Raw genomic sequence first — 23,057 nt, 5'->3', positions numbered from 1 at the left:
GAGAGCCCTAATAAGTAAAATTCTTAGCTGATCTTGGTCAGAAAGCCTATTGAGCCCTCCCCTGCTGCTGGGCCAAGCAAATTTGGAATAGTTGGAAATGTCATGCTAAGCATTAGTAGATACTGTTTTAATCTTTAGCTCCTGAATTGCCTCCTATCATTGTTCTCCACACCCTTGTGGAGAGAGGAAGAAAGAATCATTTCTCTAATACAGGATGTAGAAGGTGGTCATTTTTTCCTGAAAGTCTGCGAGTTTCTTTTAAGGCCTCTTCATCAAAGAACTGCAGTGGTAGGGCCAAAGCCCTGATGAATTCTGTTAGCTCCTCAGGACTACAATAATGTTAGTAGTGCAGTCTGCAGCATCAGAAACATTTGCATTACTGTTTTTCCTTTATTACTAATTGCAGTTTTTAGCTGGTACTTGTAGCCAATGCTGTGCCTGTGACGCATGTTTTGTCACCAAAACACTGGATGACACAATAGATCAGCTTGTAGCTTTTTGTTAGTAACTTTTTTTGAAAACCATTTTAAGGAATTGTCTATTTTGAGGACAGGCACAAAAGTCAAGCTACATTAACTAGTCAAGCGGATTAGTCATTAAACACCTTGGTGGACATTTTAATTCAGAATTAAACTGGCTTTAATTGGATTTAGCTTACTTTGCTTCCAAAGTAAATTCAGGTAAATCAAATTAAGGCTAATTCAGTGTAAAGACATAGGCAGATATCCTCATTATGGGCTATGTGGAGCAACCGAAAACACAACTGCTTAGCTGCTGCTCAGCACTTTCCTGCTCCCATCATGTTTCTGTGGTGTTCCACAGCTCAGCTCACATGTGGTGTTCCACAGCTCAGCTCACAGGAGGGTGTGCTTGCTAGTTTCATACTATGGTAGGCTATTTCAGATTAATTCTGCTCACCTTAATTAGCAGTTTAGTCTGTTGGCATTGATGTGTACAAGAAGTGCAGTCATGTTGTGCTTTGCTGACTGCAGTGGGGAGCATAGCCCTCAGGTGATGCTGTAACAAGTAGCTTGGAAAAGTGAACCCCATGAACAGCTCCAGCTATTTGCAAAATGAATGTGCATCCATGCCTGTAGAATATCCGCACTCAGGAGGCCTTAGGGAGGGCCCTGAGGGTCCTTATTAAGGATCATAACTGTTGACTGAGCAATACTCTTATGTATACTGGAGAATCTTTGCGATTTTGTGGACTAGCTTCTTAATTTACAAAAGAAATGCTGGGAGCAGCAAATTGAATATAGATAGGAATAGCAAGCCAGCTAATAATTACAGCTACAGCTACCACATCTTTGGAAGAACGAGAGGTCCCATGAACTAGAACCCCATGGTTCAAGCTTGGGGTTGTTTTTTTAAAGAACAGGTCTCTTAAAGGAGAGGGAGTTTGCATCCTAAATAACCAAGTATCAATACTGAAGAAGAGAAGAGAGATGAGTTGCCTTAAATGTAACATCATCTATGAGATACATAAGATGAAGCAGAAAATAATGAAAGTTTTGACACTTCTATCAGACTTGTTTTGAAGGCATTTCGCTGATTAAAAATTTAAGAGTTGGCCAAAACACTGGATCTTAAAAAATACAGAATAAATTTGATCGCTTTGTGTCCAGCTGCGACCACGTAATCTTCCATTCACCAAGCAGTGTTTGACTAAATGAAGACCCACATTGACAGCTTTTCAAGAAAAACTGAAATGCTCAAGAAGTTGTCACTGATATAATGACCTAGCTTTTATGTCTCATGCTTCCTCTTTGATAAATGTTCGCTAGGTATTAATTGCCCCTCCTGTGATAGCAATAAATGTAATTCATTCATGATGATGAATACAGTTCCAGTAATCCAAATGACTTCCATTTTCATACTTTTTTTTTTTTTGACAGGAAGCCTCTTACTTGCCAGATATTGACACATTGCCTAGACCACACAGTATGAAAAATGAGGTGCTGCTCATGACCGTTTGGCTGTCAAGTTGTGGCCAAGTAGTTACAGATCACTGTGGTGGGCAGGTATTGAACACAGTGCCAAGAGCAGCCAACATCTACCAGGCCCTTGTGACATGGCTTCTCTCTTTGGTGAGTATGTGCAGTAATGGTGCACAAAAGAAGGTTCTGCATGATTAAGGCTGTGTTTTGCCCTCCAGTGAATATACAATCATTCTTGAAATCTTCTTCCAACAGCTTCGAAACAGTGGCTGAACAAAGGGGAAATTGTGTTCTAATTCACCTTAAAGTCATTAAATAAAAATCTTGCTGAAATCGATGGAAGCTGGATTGTGCCTGTAGTTTAAGTACAGGGCACAGAAAGTAAAAAATATAGAGCCAGACTCTCCGTAGTCAAAAGTGACTACTGGAAACAGAGGGCTGTCGAAGTTTATTCTTTGGTCTTGGCAAAAAAGTGAATGGACACAGGTGCCTATTTCTTACCACTTGTTCTAATTAAGAACAGATCCTTTCTGATAGTCAAGAGGGCGGTAAACAAGTGGTGTCTGTTTCATCTTAATTGTCCTCTGGCTCACATATTTTTCTCCTCTAAAGAAACCACCTTTTCCTCACTCTTCTCATTCATCCCATATTAGCCTTTTCCTCTAGGGAAAACAGGCTATGTGTATTTTTCCTCCCAACCCTGCATGTTGGCCTCATTCTTTTCCCTGATTAAAGACATTGGCATACCAATACCGATCTATGCACTCAAGGTAGATTTCACCCTGAGTGGACAGCCTGCACAAGGCTTTTAAATTACTTAAACTCCACTTAAACAGTATTAATTGTTAATGATGTTCACACTTCCATTAAAACATTGCTGACATTCTTTAATGTTAGTTCAGCGCTAATGAGAATTGCCACTTGAACAGTCCCAGAGTCTGAATCTTCCATTCAGAAACTAGTTAGTTCATGACCAGCTGCAGTGTGAACTTTCTTCCCTTGTGTTATCACTTTTAAAAAAACCTGAGCTCAGACTTGCCACAGCTTGCTCCAAGCTTGAAAGGGTACCTCAGCTTCCAGGGCTCAGTGTCACTCTACTGAGACTGTAGGGTCAAATGTTGTGATGTTGTGAGGGACTATGTGCCCAAGAGAAACTGGGCTAAAATCCACCAGTTTTTCACACAGGTTCTCAAACAGCTGTTAGATAGTAATGAAAAAGTCTGCTGCTTTTTTTTTTTTTTTTTTTTTTTTTTTAATTAAAAGAAGTGTAAAGGATTAGGCATTTTTAGATCACATTCTCATCTGGTCATGATCTATGTAATTCTACTGATTCATTGGGTTGCTGGCTTGTGTAAATCAGCATATATTTATTGATTTCATTGGAGACATGTTGATTTCTACCAGTTGAAGCATGATCCTCCAGATGTGAGCATTCCCCAGTGGCAGAGCTGCTACAGAATTTCCCATGTGAAACCAGTGTTCAAAGCAGTCAAGGACTTGGTAGTGCTATTTTGAGTGGTGTAGCTGACCTATGCAACAGTTTGAAAACCCACTCGTGCCCTGTGTTGAGAACATATTTCTAAAGGCATTTATCTCACTGTAAACAGTTTTGGTTTATACATGCAGTAAATAGCAGAGCTGTTAATCCATCTAGAGATCACGGTGATGGTATAAACCATGAGAATGGGACTTAGTGGTTTCTATACTCACCAGAACCCTGGGAAGGAATGATAGTCCTGTATTTCAAACTTGCCTGTCTATTCACATAGCGTGTGATCTGATTCAGGTACCTCTGCCTCAGGTGGCTGCTATTCCTTTCTCATGGCTTTGCTGGTTGCCTGTGCCTGACTTTCCCATAGCCTTCTGCCCTCATTCACCTGCTGCTCAGGTTTCAGGATGCTCTGCAGCACTACATTGTCTTCCTAGTCTGTTTTGGGTATCTTTCCTTCCTGTCTTTCTAGCCTGTAATAAAGTTTCTCATGTATCCTGTATGCTAAAGTGCATGATGTTTCAGCCTGACTTTGAGCAGCCTTATGACCCAATGAGTGGTCTGTCCTAAAAGGTGTCCAGTGTTCATCTTGGGCTTGGCAGAAGTTGCTTTTTACCCAGTGTTCATCTTGGGGTTGGCAGAAGTTGCTTTTTACCCTTCTTGGTTTGAATCAGTTATATATATTGGAAAACAGAATGATTGCCTCCCACATGTATGCACACAAAAAAAATCCATCATAAAGAAATTACCTCAGGCTAACTAAAAGGTGTATTCACTGGATAGTGATTGAGGGGGGCTTGGCTATTAGCAATCGCTAATAGGGAAAACAAAGGCTTATGAAGGAAGCCTGCACTAGGTCCTCAGAATGGCATCATCACTTAGCATTGGTTTTTGAACTGAGGTTGGATTGATCTCATTATCATTAATAAAGGCAGCACATGGTGCCACTGTGACAAGAACATACAGTACAGCATTGACAGGGACTCTGTTCTTATTTCTTGCTAGACTAGGGAACAGATGCATGTTCTTGCTTTCACATTGTGAAGCTGGTAGAAGTCAGAGCTTGCAAGTCCTCATTGAGAAAATAAATCCCATGGCTTATCAAAACCTACTTGTTATTCCTATTTAATTTGGTCTTTATTGATTTTTCTACTGGCTAAACTACAGCTAATCCACTAATCAAGCGGGAGTGCTCCCTGGATTATTGTACATTATGGAGCTCTACTCAAAAGCAACAGAGCAAAATAAGGGCTTATCCTCAGTCTCTAAATACAGCCATCTAAGAATGAAATTATGTTCAAATGAATTTACAGGTGTCTCCTGTGAAAATGAAAGATGGACCCAAAGCTCCGTTTCAGGTGGTAGGGCTGCAGCAGGCCTGGCGAGAGGATGGTTTGGCCCTATATGCCTGTCTAATGCCAGCAGATGAGTCTTCAGCCCAGGACAGCACCAAGATCCAGAAGATAAATGTGAGTAGCAGCATTTACACCTGCTAGTCATGCACAACAGCCGTAGGCAGTTACCACTAGTTTTTACTAAGGACCAGGCTTGGATATGTGAATTCAAGCTCAGATTTCAGCAAGCCAGGATAAAGCAGCAGAAGTGCTGCTCTAAATTAGAATGGGGGAACAGCCCAGTACTGTGGGAACCGAAAGGCTGCTTACAGTTAATTGCCAACTCAAGCTGTCCTCGGTTGTGCTGAATTTAGATTTATGTGCAGATGAGAAACCAGCTGTCTATGGTGTAGTGTTTTATCTCTACTGCTCATTAGCTGTTATTATATTTTTGATGGCTGTAAACCCACAGTGCAGAAATTTAACTGGATTCAGAGGAGACACATCTTTGGCATCTCTTTGTGGTTGTTGCCTCTTGTATTTTAATCATGTGAAGAGTGTGGCCCACGAGAGGGAGTATTGTCTTGCAATTTGTCTCCCAGGAGTTGGGGCCCGGAGGCAGGACCTGAGACTCCATTCCCTCAACTCTGGTAGACTACAGAGTCTTTGTTGTGCAGTAAAATGCCAACCTAAAAGGTCTAGCACACAAGCAGAAAATCTAGCGTATGTAGGTGGCACAGTGTAATGTAGGGCATGATATGAACTTGTGTCCTGAAAACAGCAGAGCTATGAAATGACAACTCTGGGCTCTAGTTTGTTGCCTCTGTCTTTTCACAGAGCTAATATGATACACATTGGTACCCTGAACATCTTGGTCTGTTTTCATTTTTGGAGACAGTTTTTAGGTATTATTGCTACCCTTGCCTTCTATAAATACCTATCCTACCTATGCAGTACAGCTGACTCTTGCTGGAAAGTGTACCCAGGTATTTCTGGGGAGCAGTGACCCTTGTGTACCCCAAATTTTCTGTGGGACGCTTGCCTGAATAACTGTCCTGTTACCTTTGAGATTCTGGTTCTGCGCTCTGTTGATGCTGGGGAGTTTCCCTCAGGTGGCTCAAAGCAACACTTGTGGCTTTAGCAAGTTCATAGTGGATTTTCTACTCTTGTTTTTGCCTCTTCACCCCAGTAATGTTAATAGGAATGTGACAATAAATGTGCTTATTCTTGACGCTTCCTTTTTGTTGAACCGACCCCACAGGACCCAACAGCAGGTTGGTCCTTAGGGGGTCCCCCAGGTATCTGAGTCACACCTGCTGGACACACCATGTGAAGTTTAAATGGAAGAGGAGTTGTAAACACATTTTAAAAACACTCTTAAGCTTCCTCTACTCAGCTGCAGCAAACATTCTTCACTTGCAGCTGCTTGCCTGTGAGCAGGAAAGATTAAATTTCCCATGATGTATCATAAAGCCTGGAGTATGACAGCTGTGGCTGCAGTGCTTCTGCAAGTAAATGATTGATGCTGGCAACATTTGTAATGATTAAAACACTACCCAAAAACCCCCAAACTCAAACCAATAAGCAACCTTTCCATTAGTGTTTGAGCACTTGTCGGCAGAAGGAGCAGGGCTAATGAGACTAAGCAGCCTGCTAGACTGGACAAGGGCTTTATGTTGATTTCTGTCTAAGGTGACTGAATTCAAGATATTTGCTCTATGGAGCAAAGAAAGCGGCAGAAGAGCCTGACCTGCCTTCTGTCCACTTGCCTTGTTGCTCTCTGCTGATTTCAGCTGAGGGATTGGCCAGAGCATTGAAATTACTGAGCACTGAGTATGCCTCAAGTATGTACCCAGTGTTATGGAACTGTATGAACTTTTGATGCCATGGGCAGAGGCTGCTCTGAACATTTGATTGGAGCTGGAAAGGGTTGCATCAGAAGTTGATGGAACAAGCCATACAGAGTTTCCAGTCCATGTATAAATTGTATATGCTCTTCTTATGCCTTGTTTACAGTTACTGATGCTGCTGTTGAGTTCAGCTAGCATGTTCAGTGAAACATACAAGGCATTTGGACAGTGTTCCTCAAAGCAAGACTGTATAACTGAGGTTTCCTCTCATTAGAGGCTCTACCTTATGTCTTTGTGGTAACAATGACTTTTGTCAATTTTGCTTTCCTGAGGCGTTTGAAAGCTGCTGCTGTCTCCAATGGAGATCTAAGCTGATAGGAACAACAAAAGTTTTTCAGAAATGCCAATCACAGCAGAGACAAGAAAAACAACAGCAACTAGTCATACCTCCACATTCTTTCCCTTGAGCAGCTTTAACTGCAGCTGGAGAGAAATGTGGTAGAATTTACTCTTCACACTTCAGTTTCTCGCTGTAGTGTTAATGTATAGGGTTTTTAGTGGTTGAATCAGATAACAAAATTCTGCTGTGGTGCTTAATGGTTCTTGTTCCAGTTCTCTCCCATGGGCACAAAGAGAACCACTTCTCAGGGCCTACCTGCAAAATATGACTGGGTTTCCTGGCATTTTTGTTGCATATATTTGCTATAAAAATGTAGGGATATCTTAGTTATTTTTTTTGAATTATATAAAAAAGACATACAAAACAGTATAAGTGTTAACCAGAAGCATTATGACAAATGGATATTTTAGTGTTCTTAACGTGTAGAGTCCAGAGTCCATTTTCAGTGCCAAAGATGCGTATGTAGAAGGTTGCACCACACAATAGGTACAGATTTGCACCTGCTTGATGCTAAGAGGGAAATGCCGGTCTTTCACTGTGTATCTGTACTTGTATCTCATAACAGCAGCAAAATGACAATTGTCCATGGATTTTCTCCAGATGGTAAGATGAGTATTCTTACAGCAGACATGGGATTACTAGTCTAAGAGCCTAAGGGTCTATCTGTATGAGCAAGGCCAGCTTGCTCCCCTGTTAATTGCCAGCCCTGGTGTGATTGAACACGCTGAGTGTGTTTTTATCAGTCTCATTGGCTTTGATGTTATTTGATCCTGTGCCTTGTTGCCTGCTGTAGGGTCACAGCTCTAATGATGGGGTACAGTTCATCACCAAGATCTGGATCAAGGCAACCTGCTAGTTTCATGTTACTGTGGGTTGTTGCTGGGGTTTTTTTGTTTTAGTTTGTGGGGCTTTTTTACCCCATTTATTATTAACTGGAGCTGAGCTATATTCTAGACCCCTAAGCCATCAACTTTTTATTTATTGGCTGCTTCACTGTCATCTGTGTCTTTTAATTTTTGTCACATTTTATTTCTCCATCCCAAGTTTTAATGGTTATGAGCACAAATACAAGGGTGGTTTTTCAAGGCAAAAGCTCCTGTTCTTAGCAGACCAATAAACATTTTGGCTTACTCAACTAGGATGGCATCTATTCCTATATCAGGTGGTTCTGCTATGTTTCCTCCCATTTTTGTCAGTTTCTTTGGGGTTTAGTGGTTTTTTTACTTCTGTCCTCCAACTGATAGAAGTGAGGCAAATTTGAACATCCCTGCATGGTTTTGGTTTCTTGACTTGTCAGAACAAATGCTTATACACTCACCTCTTGTAATTCTTGCATGCTGATAGACGAGCTGCAGTTATAAGCATGTCGGAAGGGAATTAGATTTGTACAGCATATGCTTTCTAAGAAGCTACTAAGCATTCCCAGTTAGGCACACTACCACTGTGCAGAGCAACGTGGCTCTTGTCGGTACGCTTCGATTGCTTAACAGTTCTGTGGTGGCTCAGAAGAGCTTGCAATCTATGTCATTAGATTTGGGGCTTTTTTTCAGACATTTCCTGCTTTAGCTCTGCTTTCTGCATGCAGTAATAGCTGGTGTAAAGAAGATGCTTTGCATAATTGTTGATTCTGTTAATTTCTAATTGGGCCTCACTGAGGTCACCAATTTTGTTCTCTGAAAGTCCTGGTGGTTAAGAACCAACTAGGAAGAACAGAGGGGCTTAGAGGGGAGCTTAAATGATGGACAACTGTAATCTAGCAGCACAGTATTCAGTATTAATGTATCAATATTAATATTAGTCTCCATCTTAAAAAATCTTGAAGTAAGAATTCTCATTTATATCCCCCTATGAAAGCCTTTAAAAATTAACGTTCCATTGTATTGAGCTGTTTCATGGTCCTGTTTATGGCATTGTCTCCCTCTTTGTGTGGTATGTAATCTGCTTTGGAGTAATGTTTCTGGCCTGACAGATGTCATAAGCCAGTGTCTTGGTTTAACTCCAGCCGGCAACTAAGCACCACCCAGCTGCTAGCTCGCTCCCCCCTTGGTGGGATCGGGCAGAGAATCAGAAGAATGAAGTGTGAAAACTTGTGGGTTGAGATGAAGACAGTTTAATAGGTAAAACAAAAGTTGCACACACAAGCAAAGCCGAACAAGGAATTTGTTCACTACTTCCCATCAGCAGGCAGGTGCTCAGCCATCTCCAGGAAAGCAGGGCTCCATCACGTGTAAGAATTACTTGGGAACACAAACGCTATCACTCCGAACATCCCCCAGTTTATATCAGCGTGATGTCCTGTGGTATGGAATATTGCTTTGGCTTGTTTGGGTCAGCTGTCCTGGCTGTGTCCCCTCCCAATTTGTTGTGCCTCTCCAGCCTTCTTGCTGGCAAGGCCTAAGAAGCTGAAAAGTCTTTGACTTAGTATAAACATGACTTAGTAACAACTGAAAACACCAGTGTGCTACAGCATTGTTCTCACCAAATCCAAAACACGGCACTGCACCAGCTACTAAGAAGAAAATTATGTCTCTCTCAGCCAAGACCAGGACAGCCAGCTGTTTTATACCAGTGTATTGCAACCAACTGAAGACTGCTATTAACTTGCCAGACATCACCTCTGGTAGAGTTTTATAGATGAGCAGTCTGAGCTTGTCGAGAGCTCTGCTGAAAGGGCAATGCTGCGTTCACTAAGGGCAGTTTGAGTCGAGTCTGTGTGGAGGTATGTCCCTAGGTCCAAGGGGTTAGCCCTTCCACGCAGCTGATGGGCCTAACTGACTGTTGCAGACAGTGTCTGCTCTTGAGTCTCATCTGCTGGGTCAGGACCCCCAGTGGTGTTAGGACCTTCAGTTCTGTCTTTGGGCATGGGAATAGGAAATTTGTGGGATCATATTGGGATGGCGGGAGGACTGTGGTTTCTGTGAGTGAGGGAAGGTTGTGGGGGTGCAGGGTGTGATGGTTTGGGAGGCTGACTGTGTTACATTAGGGATTTGGTTTGGAGAACCTGAAGTGCAGCTGTATGGCAGATGCACAAAGCATGAGGCTGGGATGGTTGCAGACAGAGAGAAAGCTGCTAAAGGTGTGTGGTACAGAACAAAAAAGTTCCTGAGGCCATCATCAGTGCTTTTTAACCATTGACTGTTTGCAGGCTAAAGAAGATCTACAAGGATCATCCATTTTCTACCAGAAGGTTTCTGCATTTCTAGCCTGTACGTGGCTTCCAGATGTTACCTGGTGGAGGGCAGAACTGGCCAATCATTTCCAAAACCAGCTGTATCCACTTCTTCCTGAAATTCCCTCTGTCCTGCTCAGTTACATCACTGCTGTTAATCCTGATCCTCAGGTACTGTACAGAAGTGCTTGGACTTCTGGTATTTTTTTTTCTCATTAGATCTAGTAAAAGTTGTTGTTCTTCCAATGTTAACAGGTGTTCTCATTTGCTTTAGCTCAAGGTTCAAACAGAGTTGGAAAACAAATGCTTCTAAGCCATGAATAAATTTCCACTGAAATGTGTGAGATTGCAAGAACATAGCATCTCTTAAAATCAAGTGCTTAAAATCATTTGCCTACCTAGAGATGTCTGCAAGAAGATTCACCTCATGCTGTCTATAAGTAGAATGATAATTAACTTTTTCACTTCTGTCAGATTGGCAAGTGTTCCATAACACACGTTCAAGTGAATGAAATGTTGCAAGAATTCATTATACTTATTGGGGGAGTTTATTCCTTGAGGGCATCCGGCATTGTTTTTAGGCCTTGAACAGCCTATCCTACCTTAGTGTAAATATTTAGACCAGGTTTTCAAAGAAGCCCATAATATGACCTGATCTACATACCTTTTGAGGGAACATTCTACTTCTTTCCAATGACATCACCAGCCTTTGGACAATCATGGTCTTTTCCCAATATTTGTAAATCAACAAAAACCTTGGAGACAGAATTCCAGGGAATGGTAAAGACTGCAATTCTGCTTGACAATGAAGTTTAGTTCTGAAAATAATGTAGCATGAGAATTTTCTGCAATTTCAACCAGATTTGAGGATTACTATTACTCTGTGAGAATCAATGCCATGAAAGCTGAAGGGCTTAGCAGTGCGCTTAGCAATTTGCCTAAAGGTTTATCCAACTTCTGTGGAGGAAAAGGAGCCTTAATGTTGTTGATTTGCAGTCACTGTAGCTTTCAAGTAGAAGCAAGTGCTATAAAGCAGTCTGACGCACTTGTAGAAGATAAATCTGCTGTATGCTTTTAAGGCATAAAATAAGACATCATTTAAAACAATCAGGGCTTTTATGCAAATCTCTTATTAGAGGAATTATAAATCATTAGAAATTGAACAGCAAGACAGCAGGCATTTTCTAGGCGTGGATCTTTGCCTTGATGCCGTAGAAAAAAACTGAAGTCGATTTAAAGGCCACAAGCTCTTCCTAAATTCAAATGCTCTGTGCCACCCAGGTTCCCAGGCCTGAATTACACCGAGACCACTATGCATCGTGGCTTTTTTGATAGATGTATCTTGTGGTTAAACAGAAAGGCTGATTCCTCAAAGCAGGGCTCAATGAGCCAGACTCTCAGCGGGCAGCAGCTAACCCTGTTGTGTGCCCTGGAGCTTTACAAAGTGGTACCAACTGAGAATGTTCCCAAGTGTCATTAAAATACAATGAAGAAATGCTGCATAGAAAATTCAATATCATATTCTTTTAACTTTGTTGGCTTGAAAATTTTGTACAAGGCCAGTGATCCATGCTTGCTTTTCATATATTTATGTTTATTTTGAGATGGTGTATACAAAACTAAGTAGACCAAAGAGCCTGCTGCTACATGTTGGAACAGCATGCGGTGAATACTGATACTTTTTTTTGCTCCAGGTAGCTTACAGTCTGAGACAAAAATCATGTCAGGTTGATGAAACAAATGGGTAGGAGTGGAGAGAGAGAACAAGTCAGGTAAAATTGCTGCCTGCTTGTGTACTGACTAGCTCTGTGTATGGTTTTACAAGCAATTGTTAGCCATAATTGTAATAACCTCTAAGCACATTGTTAGTGCACGAGCCAATGTCTTGTTTTCAGTCAATCGGTCTAGCGTTTGTTCAGTCTGTCCCAGACCCCAAACAGATTGCTTTTCTCTTGCTATTTTTCTTTGAGGCTTTCTTATTAATGCTATGCATACAGTCTATTAACCTGCAGTAATTCGTTTCTGATACAAAGAGTAAACTCACAATGTAGTCATTAAAACCCCAGGTTATGTTAGGAGTGACATAATCCCCATGGAAGTTATTAACTGCAATGTCCCTTGTCAGCAAAAAGATTTCTTTATTTTAGCATAAAATAAAAGTACTTTGTCCTGTTAAGCCTTGAGATGCAAACATTAATCTTAGGGATGCAGGCAGTTCATGTAGCCAGTGCTGGTGGTGCTTTTCCTCTGCCTGTTTGCTTCAGTAAGGCAGACTGGATTTTGCTGGCTCTCTCAGGCACTGGGCCATCTGCCCAAAGGGTGCAGCCCCTAACACGCACTATCTTTCTGGTCACCTTCAGAGCATCTCCTTGAACTCCAACCTATACAGCTGCCTGCCGTGACAGAGGTGTCAGGGCATAGTAGTATTGGATGGGCGGTTGTGGCAGTGAGGTTTCAAGGAAGAAGAGGAACCTCCACTTCTAAGTCAAGGCAAATGAGATTATTTTTTTCTTTTAGTTCCAGAAAATTTATTTTGTTGCACCTCTTGGTTATCAGTTCACTACTTGCTGCTTTTTTAGGTAGTTTCCCTGCTAACTTCCAGCACAAGGGTTGTATTTTCTTTTTTGACATGATAGTACTCATTAAGGGCAAGTCTGCAAAGTTCCCTCCTCACTTTTCACTTAAGCAAAGCTGCATTTAAAATTCTTTTTTAACACAGTTTTGGCTAAGCATAGATAAGAATTGTAGAACTGGGTCCAGGGAGCTATATTTGTCACAATGTCGTAACTCAATGCTGCCAAAAACTTCAAACAGCACAGACTGAACTAACAGGAAGTTTGAGGTATGGGAGTGGACTCACAGAAAGTACAGCAGTTCTTTCATGTGGTGTTTCAGACTTTTGGGATTTCCCTGCTAGAGAGTTGACGGCAGCTGTGCTACTAGAGGAGCTCTTACATGTACACACATACACACAACTTTTGGAAGTTGCTAGCCTTTTTTCAAAGGCTGAAATAATCCTGTAGCAGAAGAGCTATGCATTGCTGATGAAATTAGAAATCACTGTTTCGTGCTGTGGAAAAGCAGACCCAGATGCATCACTTGTTGCTTTGTGCACTTAAGGCACCTAATTTAGAGCTGTGATTCCCCTAACTCTGTGTAGTCTCTGAAGAGGGAGCAAGAGGCATTTCCAGAGAATCTTTCAGATCTATGAATCTGTGTTTTAGTATGGGCTCAACAAGAAGACTTTGAGCTTTAGAGTTTGAATGCAGTGATGTCATTTCACTGGCAAGCATCATGGGTTATTGCCCCATGTATTCTTTCTGCTTTCGTGCTGCATGAGAAGAAGCAAACTAGCACTTTAAGCTGTACCTAAGCTAGCCCATGTAATGTTTTGTGGGTGGAGAGTGCTGAGCTACCTGGAGTGCAACACAATTTGGCCAGCTGTTAGACCTGCTCCACATGTTGCTGTAAGCTCTCAGATTGAGTGTATGGCTTAGGGCTGTGCTTTCCTCCTCCAAAGCTTTTTGCAGAGCCTGATGCCAAAGCTTGAAAGACTTCATTGTTGTGTGGCTGAAATGGGCATTAGGGAGGGATAAAACACCCAGAACAGCACCTCCACATCTGCTTTCCCAAACCAGACCCAGCAGGATGAGACTTGCAGCATGGCAGGTGCCAGCCTCTACGTCCAGCAGCTTGATGGTTTGAAATCCAGGCTAAAGCTGTAAAACAGGAGGTTCAAAAGGACAGATTCATCCAGTCCTTTGCTTTCCAAATCTTGCTCGTGGCTTGTATTTCTCTGAGTTGGGGCTAAAAGACAGGTCTCACGTGTCTGGCACCTTGACTTTGCTGTGCAGCCCTATAAAGTTGTATCAGCAGTTTGGCAAGAGCGTGTCATCTGACTGATGATTCCACATGGATGTGACTTATCTGTGGTTGAGACATTTGTCCTGGGGCCTCATCTATATGTATTTATAGAAATTAATCCATATCTGCAAGCACAGGATAGGTGCATGGCTCTATCTTCATGAGTCAGAAGGGATAAGGTGACATCCTGGCCCTAGCTGAGTCCCACTGGAGTTTGTCATTGATCTTGGTGAGGCCAGGCTGTCAGTGGTATTTGTAACTAAAAAACACTGACCTTTAAAAGGAGAAAGGACTACAATGATGTCTACCAGAGTTGGTGCAAAGATGAAGGCATAGTTTGGGGAGGAATGAACTATTATAGTTTTTCATTCTTCCTAAAATTTGATAGGTTGCATTTAAATTGTGACCATTCCAGAAAAGATCACCTTAGAAGAACTATCAAGCAAATGTGTGTAGACATTATTATTGTGCATGATGGGCAGAAAGGGTGGAAGTCACTGTCTTATCCTTTCTTTTCTGTGTTTTAAAATAACCCTTTCCCTGTCCAGAAGAGGGGAAAGGGAAAGTGAGATGCATCTTCAAACTGTCTGAAATACAGTCACCAGAATTGCACATCTTCAGTGGGAAAGCTCTTAATGAGCCCTCTCTATCCCCAGCCTTCTTGCTGCCTGGGATCTTCCTACTGTGCTTCCATATTTCCTATACTAAATTCTGTAGCCATCTGAAGTGAGCATGCACAATGGGAAGGGAAGATGTGCAGGAAGTTCAAATTTGTGTTAATCTGGATTCTGCAAGGAAAACTACGCTAATGCATTGAGAGTCATGACAGCAGGGAGAGTTTGAGAATAATGCTGCCCAGTGCAGGGGCATGGCTCTCGGTGAATCATGTCAGACGTGGCCCCTGCCTGTGTGTTAGGGTTGAGACCTTTGCTGGAGTGAGAATAATGCTTCCTCTGCTGCTGCTGATGTGGTCAACAGAGTTGAAAGGGAGAGGTTATACAGATACAGAATTTATAATCTGTCTCTGGAGGTAGTGGAGGGTGCAGCATCTTTAAGGGATTTGGGTGTTGTCTCATAGTGATAATGACTGAGCAGATCTTTAGATTGGAAGGTGCCTCACATGTGAGGAGATTGTGGAGTACATAGAAATTCTTCCTGTAGTTTCTGTTTTCCTGCTGTGCCTGGGAAGCAGTCTTAGAAGACTCGTTGCAACTTAAAAGACTCTCTTAGATCATCTGACAGCAAAAGCTATTTCTTTGTTGTTGGAAATGAGAAGAGAATACACTGTAAGCAAGAATAAGAGATACTGGATTTGGTCATATTTTTGTATAACAGTTAAATATTCATGATTTTGCTGCACGCAGCTCCAGTCTCCTCTAAAATGTGCTTATTCTTGTTTCTGCTTGGTATTTTACAACACATTTTTGTTCTGCTGTGTATTTCCTTCCCATAATTGTCTGGCTTCATCTTGGTAATATTGTCTGAAGCAAAGCAGTAGCTCTGGGGTTTTTTCACACTTTTTGAAAAAATGGTGCATGTTCAATCCTAGCTATGGTACAAATTGGTCTTTCCAGTGTTTTAAGGTAGCAGAAATCAGAATTTGTCTGCTAAAACAAGTAAGAAAAAGGATAACTGACAAAACCCAAGAATAACTATAAATGGGAGGTTATGGACCTGCCCTCCTTTCCTGCTCTTTCTGGTCATGGCAATATGGATAGAGAGGCTATCGGTGCTGTAAGAAACCCTGCTTACAGCAGGGTGTGGGGGAGACAGTCGTGGAAATGGTTATGGTTAAACAATTCTGAGTTTTGAAGCCTGTCACAGTGTCGCTGGGGCTGCTGTAGCTGCCATTGGCTGACTGTAGGGTACCTTTCCTCCCTGGTATAATGCCTTTACCATGAGACGTGCGATTATTACAGTGCTCTGAGTCCGCAGAGCTTGCGGAAGAGGTGTTTTCAGGTAAGTATGAAAGGCTGTACTGCCTCTTCACCATTCTGCACAGTGCACGGGGAGGGAGTCTCCTCTCTGCCAAGAGATGGGTCAGCATTCAGAGATGATGTATCAGCTAGCCTGGGAGAGGCTTTGTGAACTGCTGTGTTTGCACAGAAGCTTTACGGCTACTGTAATGTTGGAGGCGTAGGAGAGGAACCAGCCCTGAAGTGAAGCCAGCACAGTTCTCACACCTACCCTCTCTCTCATTGTGGGACATTAAAAGTAGCACTAAGGTATCATAAAGATACATAGTGTCAAAATCACCAAAATTATGTCAGTAAGAGTGGGGTTCTGCAACTGCCTGAGGAGGGTCACTCGGCATTATATGTCAGTTAGAAGTCATCTCAGTATTGTAACAACTGACTATTCAGTTCTCTTCTACATCCATGGAGAGGGTTGCTTTCTTCCTATTTTCCCTGTGCATTGCAGTTCTCCACTGGCACACTTTAGCTAGACTGAACAAAGCAGGGTGTGTTGTATTGCAACCGTTGATGTCTATTTTCTTACTTATGAGGAAAAGGATTTTCTAGGAGAACTGAGACTTCTCAAGCTTCATTTTCTCTTGCTTTGTGAAATCACATTCAGATTGGCTGCTAGAAAACAGAATCTGACAGATCACAGTAACTATTTTCCACAGGCCTTGATTCCCAGGTGTGGACAGATCCCTGCTCTGGCAGGCAGTGTGCCTGGGATCACAGCTGGTCCACAATTTACACTATGGTACTTCCTAAAGGTCAGCTTTTTACCCTGGATTTCCCAGCGCACAGCCCCTGTGTCCGAACTGAGGCTGGATGATTATAATGAAGGTTTCTACGGAAATGTAGGCTGGAGTTGGTTTGACCACATTTGTCCTGTCTCTTTTCCTTCTTCTTGAAAGTTCATAGACCCTGAAGTTTGTTCAAGGAAGAACTGGAATAAATAGAAGACTGGGGTCTTGCTGCATTCCCATTTTATTGGGCTTGGCTGTGCTCACTGCATTGTGCCTGTGTTGCATGCAGGAGCTGGCATCAAATATTGGAAACAGAGATTATCTTCTGTTTCCTTAAATCAATGATTTCTTGCTTTTCCTTTGCTGCTTTTCACAACAACCAAGTGTAATATTACAAGTGGAGGCTGGTGATTTATGAACTTCAGGGCAAAATGGACAAATCCATTGAGATATGTCAAAGGTTTCAGTTTTGAGTAGTTGTGTTGACTGAAACCAGTTGAAAAGCGAAATCTCCAGTTCTGGTTTTAGGCAAGTATCTCATGAAGCACAGGAAGTAGAGGAAAGAGAAAACACACAAGGTTACTGAAGCAGAAAGGCAGATGTCAAAGGGGTTTTAATATTATTCAAATTAATTTCATTTTCTAGTTTTGTTTTTCAGTGTTTGTAGAATGATATGAAGTGCCTGTCATTTGCCAAGCAGTACAAAAAAAAAATTCTCAGGTGATTACATGATTAAACAGCATTATATGTACCTCGTAATCCAGAATTGATGCTTCTTCATGCAGTGTTAGTCCATTTTTTATCCATAATAAAACCCCTGATGAAATTTAATTAATTTTTTTCGTTTTTGAAAAGGGTGTCCGCATGAGATGAGGACGGATTAACAACTACTGTAAATCGAAGTAGTCTTTAAAAATAGTGAAGCTACTCTGAGATACACCATGTGAGCCTATGTCTTAAAAGTGACCGGGTTTTTTTTTTTCTCAATCTTGGAATGAATCCTGCCCTCTGAACTCTGCCTAAATATATCCATATTTCTGGAATGTTCAATATTGGCATAGCTATGAACATCACTTCTTCCCAAACTTGAACTTGACAAACGTGACTTTCAAAAGCTGCATTTGTTCCCGGGCTATGGTCTTGCTTACTGAGCATGCAGTCACAGAAAATTCTCATGAGTGACACATTCTTAAACTTGCACTTGTACAAGTTGCTTGCTTGGCTGCCCAGAAAATGTATGAGAAACAAAATAAGGTGCTGAGACTGGGAAACACTACACTTCTGTAAAGCTGTGACCTAGATGCCAGAGTCTTTGCCTGTCTGTGAGTATGTGGAACAATAAGACTTACAGATATGCGTCACTTGTGGTGACATGAGCACAGGAGAAATGTCCTGTTTTGGTTACAGGCATGTGGGAGTTCATGCAGTTCCTTCCCTCCCCTTCCATTTGATTAGTTAATTAGAACATTCCTTTAACAAAGCACTTTTCTGCTGGATGCTCAGCACATCGTGGAGAATCAAGGTCTCGAGCTGCTCAGCCTGGTCCTGTGGCGCGTTTTGCATGCAACTCCTGTTCATGTTGGTGGGTATTCTGCATGTTGGAGGGTCACTGGGTTGGACCCTGGGAATGTTCAGTCTCTCAGGAAGCAGTTGCAGATATCTTGGGGTATCACTTAATTGGAGCTAGTGGTGTGGTTGTAAGAAAGCAAATGATAGACTGAGAACATTGGACTAATGAGTTTAATCCATTAATGTGCATCCTTATGTTTGCTCTAGCCATAAAGTACAATTTTTTTCCTAGCCCTTTATTTTGAGGGATCAAGATAGCACACAGGTGAGAGATGTCCTTTGTGCATTTCAGGCAGTGAAGAAGGTGTTTGCGGTGCCAAATGGATTTTACTGGCAGACGGTTGAAACCGATGAAAAATATTTCCCTAACAGCAATGACGTTGAGGCTTGCAGAGATACAGACACTGAGGTAAAAAGAAAAAAAGAAAAACCAAACACCCAAACCACTGCTTTCTGACTTGTGGAATCATGTGGGAAGTTGAGAGACGATAAGTGACCTGGAATATTTCAATCTCAAGGTTTGGTACAAATACCTCTTGAGGTATTTCTCACTCAGACCTAAATATATCAGCTGAGTATTTTGTGTCATCAGTATTGATGTGCTGATTGCTCTGAGCCACAGAAGATTAAACTATGAAATGTGCAGGTTGAAGAAATTGCTACTAACCAGGTGCAAATCAGTAACAGTAGACAAAATTTTGAGAACCTAAAACCACTTGACTGCAAGCCAATATACAACACAACTTTTTTTAAAACTTGTGCTCAGAAACATTAAAAATTTTCCGAAGCTTCTGGTACTATCTCCCTGACCTACAGTAACTGTGTATGTGTTGTGTGAACAACAGTAGGAAGTAATTCTGCTTAGTTTACCTTAAGAAGAGGTTAAGGTAACATAAATTAGCTCATATTTACCTCTGTTTAGGAGTGCACACCAAAAGGTACTGGACCTCCATCCATTTACGATAACCTGTTGACTATGGTAACACTTTTCTTAGCTCTTGTGCAACACAAAGCATGGCATGTTTGATCTGACAGAGTTCACTTTTCCATTAGCATTGATTCAGGGCGATGCAGGTATGCAAAGTTCTTCCTGAACACGCAGCAAGCCTGACCAGTTGCTGTGAGTGTATCAGGCTTGCACCTGGAAGTTGCTTGAAGTCCACAATTAGGAGCTGAAGACACCTGGCACTTGACGGAGTTGGAAAATGCCTCATGTCTTCATTGTAGCTCCTCGCCTCAGGAACACTGTCGGCAGCTCCATACAGACCTCTGACAACATGGGCAGGATGCTCTGTAAGGGAAGGCAAGCTGGGAGCTGAGACTAACAGCGAGGCAGGCAGGGACAGTGACCTCACGGGCAGGGTTCAGCCCCACAATTCCCAAGCAGGAAGAGCAAAGCAGGTCAGTGACAAGGCCAAGCCAGAAAGTCAGTGGGTTAGAATAATGGCCAGGATTGGTGACGTGTGAGACTGGGCCAAGGCATACCTTCCTCAAAGCTCAGGCAGAGACCAAAGCCAAGTGCCTGGCTCCTAAGCAAAGGGGAGATAAGCAGTTACTGAGGTTTCTTGACGCTGGACAGCTACATTATCAAAGTTGGTCCTTAGCCCAACAGCCAAGTCCCAGGGATTCTCATAGCAGCTACAGAAAAACACTTCCTTACCGGATGCTGTGAATATTGGGTTAATATCAGGAGAGCCTGAGCTAGACAAATAGAAAGAAATAGAGCTTTTATTCCTAATTAGACCACTTTCTTATGATTCAAGTAAATTTATATCTTCATTTATCATGATGGTATAAGCCTCATAATGTGTTTATGGTGGAGTAGCATTTCATTTAAAGTGTCCAATAGTGATGAATTCTTTTGCTGTTCACTGCAGCCATAAAGCTTGCTGCTGGGAATAGTGTTTTGTTGCTTTATACCCAGGTGAACCATGCACAAATTTGAGGACAGTACAATCATGCTTTTCTAATCTACAGCTAGACAATTTATTACCCACAGCACCACACAACTTCCTGTCATAAAGCACTTGTTTTTTGGAACAATATGTTTCTTCTGATAGGAAAGTTATAATAATTTGCTTCCCTTTTGGGTATAGAAATTCAGTGTGTGTTGGTGTATGTCTTCCTACATACCAGGACATGCTATTTGGATTAGCCTGGTAAAGATGATTTCAAAATGTAAATCTGGGACAGTACCAGTGATGCCTGCCTTTTGGCATTTTTTTTTAGTGTTGATTTTGGCACTTTTGGTAGGTATAAAGAAACAACCAGTTGGTCTATTATTATTTAACCATCTTTCTGTAGTACATGAAGTTAAACAGCAGGAGTGATACACTTCAGTCTCTGCCCCAGAGAATTTGCATTTTTTTTACTAGTAGGTTTATTTGACAAAAGGCACGACTGTATCAGCAGAAATAGATTTGATCACAATTATTGTGGATAGTTATAATTCAACCTGAAGCCAAGAGCCTACTGTGCTAAACTGCATATAAACATAAAATAAAATGAAGCCTTTTTGTAGTTCTTACAATGTAGATAAGGCATGGGAACTAAAGTTGAAGAGATACAGCTGTGTGGTCATTGAGGGCTTGGAAACATTTGACTCATTTCTCCAATGTGCTCTTGCTGTTCAGGTTGCCATGGTACTGCTGTTCGAAACTCTCTTCCAAAGTCCCCTAGCTACCCATCATATGTTGCAGCTGGTACTTGGTTCTGGTCTGGATATCTGTGGACTCCGCCTGCTCTATCCTCAGCAGGATGTGCTGCTCTCTAGCTCAGGTGAGGTCTAGTTTTCCTTCAGAGACTTCTTCATGTGATGATACTGATGTGAAGGCAAAAACCTGTAAATGTATAAGGTGAAGAAGGATGTGGTGCTGTGGGTGTGGGGGAGAGTACCAGATTGGCATGAGTGTTGATTTATCAGTTCCTGTATATTTCCTAAAAGAAATGATTAAAAAAAAAAATCTTTGGCTGTTTCTTTCCTTCTGTTCCCAGTGTTGAATATCCATGAGTTGAATTTTTAATCCTTGGCACATTTTTGTGTCTGAAACCACTTTAGTTGGTGGTCCTTTGCAGTGATCTTTCCCAGATTGCAGTGCCCTAAGCTCTAGGATTACACTTCTGTGAGTCAAATGTACTAAATTAGTTTCCACTGATTTTCCTGAAGGTTTTAGCTACAGAAAATCAGCCTCCCCCTTCCCCATTTCCCCCCATCCCATTGCCTATGGGACTTCAGAAGCATGGGCAAAACTACTGGTCTAGCCATCTTGTAGTTGCATTGGCTGATAAGCTATCGCCAAAATGTCACATTTGCCAATAGAAGATGGTCTGAGATGGGAGACCAACAAGATAAGGTAAACAGAAATGATACGGGTCTCTGAACTCAAATCACTGTGTCTTTACTCTTAGACACCAATGTTTTCAAATACTGGCACATACCACTCAAGTGTTTATACTTTCTCCATTTGTGAAATAATAAAACCTGTCTTAAAGCATGTGTGGAATATTAGTAGTTCCTAATGCAATAAAACTCTAGAGCAACCAACGTTAAATTAGCTGCAAAGTATAGAGATCGCCTCTGCAATACAGTATGGCTTGTACTTTCTTTTGAGCCAAGAAGTTCTCCTGCAAGGTTTGTATAGAATCATTTTAGTTGGAAAATACCTTTAAGATCATCCCAAATACAGGCAATCCATTTCTCTTGGGAAAAGCATAGGCAGGCTGAGAGTGAAAGAAATGGGTTTCCCTTTCCTCAGGCAGAAGGTGAGTGAAGACCAACTTAAGCGGAGAAAAACTCTCCATTCTCCTTGCCCCCTTTTTACATTTGACAACAGGAGCAGACTGCCTTAGAAATGGGATTGCAATTGCAGTTGTCTCAGTGCTGTGCAATACATTCACACTGATAGCTGGAGAAATGAAGAAGGACTCCAGAAATGAATAAGAAAACCATAAAATCACCAGTCATTAGGAGTTGACAAGCAGCAGATCTGCCTCAGTGCTCTGTACCATGCACCATTATTTGGGAACATTTCGTATGAAGAAACAATTCATTTGAGCTGAGAACCGCTATGTGGGTTTGTAAATTAGATTTTTACCCTTAGCTTGAAAACTTTAAAATGATTATTTTAAATATTTACAGCCAGTTTCTCCATTATCTACCTGCTCCAGAGACTTATGTTCTGGCTTCTGGTCCTTATGCAACAAATGATATGATTGAATATGTTTTTAAACCTCAGGGAAGAAAATTACACACCTTGCTTCTTTTTCTAGCTTCTTCAGTAAGAACTGCAGAGGAGCCAAATTTGCTCTTTTTCTGGGGTTACTTACTGGACCCCAACTATGCTGACAGTAGACATGGAGGAAGGTTTGATGGGAACAGGGAAGGTACGTTGCAGGAAATAAGGGAAGCCACAGGTCAAGTCCTGGTAGGGAAATGAAGATGGCTAATCCAATATTTGCCTAGATATGTTATCTTACAAAATAGTACAAAATCTGTATTTGATGCATAAGGAAATAATATAGAAAAGAAATCCACAGATTTCCAGTTTGTGGTCTCCTTCCTAGTTTTCTCCTATCTGATGAAACTGACAGAAAATATCCCTCTCTTCAGGCCCATGTTCTTGTCCTGTGTCCCCTTCAATCCCCCCAGCCTTCCTCGTGGACATGAACAACATACTGCAGGAGGTGTTGAAGTGCTGACTTGTAGTGTACCAGCTGCTCTGTAGTAACTAACCCTGCGCAC

General features: G+C 41.7%; 1 protein-coding gene across 1 annotated transcript in view; it reads left to right on the top strand.

Moving 5' to 3' along the window:
• The window catches only part of DNAAF8 (dynein axonemal assembly factor 8), a 94,945-nt gene that overhangs the window by 28,047 nt on the left and 43,841 nt on the right, over positions 1–23,057 (top strand). Inside the window, exons 10-14 of the mRNA XM_080383507.1 lie at positions 1,899–2,090; positions 4,743–4,898; positions 10,159–10,353; positions 18,609–18,725; positions 20,950–21,094. Coding sequence (XP_080239633.1) covers positions 1,899–2,090; positions 4,743–4,898; positions 10,159–10,353; positions 18,609–18,725; positions 20,950–21,094 — 805 coding nt within the window. The remainder of the gene's footprint in view (positions 1–1,898; positions 2,091–4,742; positions 4,899–10,158; positions 10,354–18,608; positions 18,726–20,949; positions 21,095–23,057) is intronic.

The sequence above is a fragment of the Falco punctatus genome (genome assembly GCF_963210335.1).
Source record: "Falco punctatus genome assembly, chromosome: 4".
Classification (NCBI taxonomy): Eukaryota; Metazoa; Chordata; class Aves; order Falconiformes; family Falconidae; genus Falco; species Falco punctatus.
This window is presented reverse-complemented; position numbering and strand designations above follow the sequence as displayed.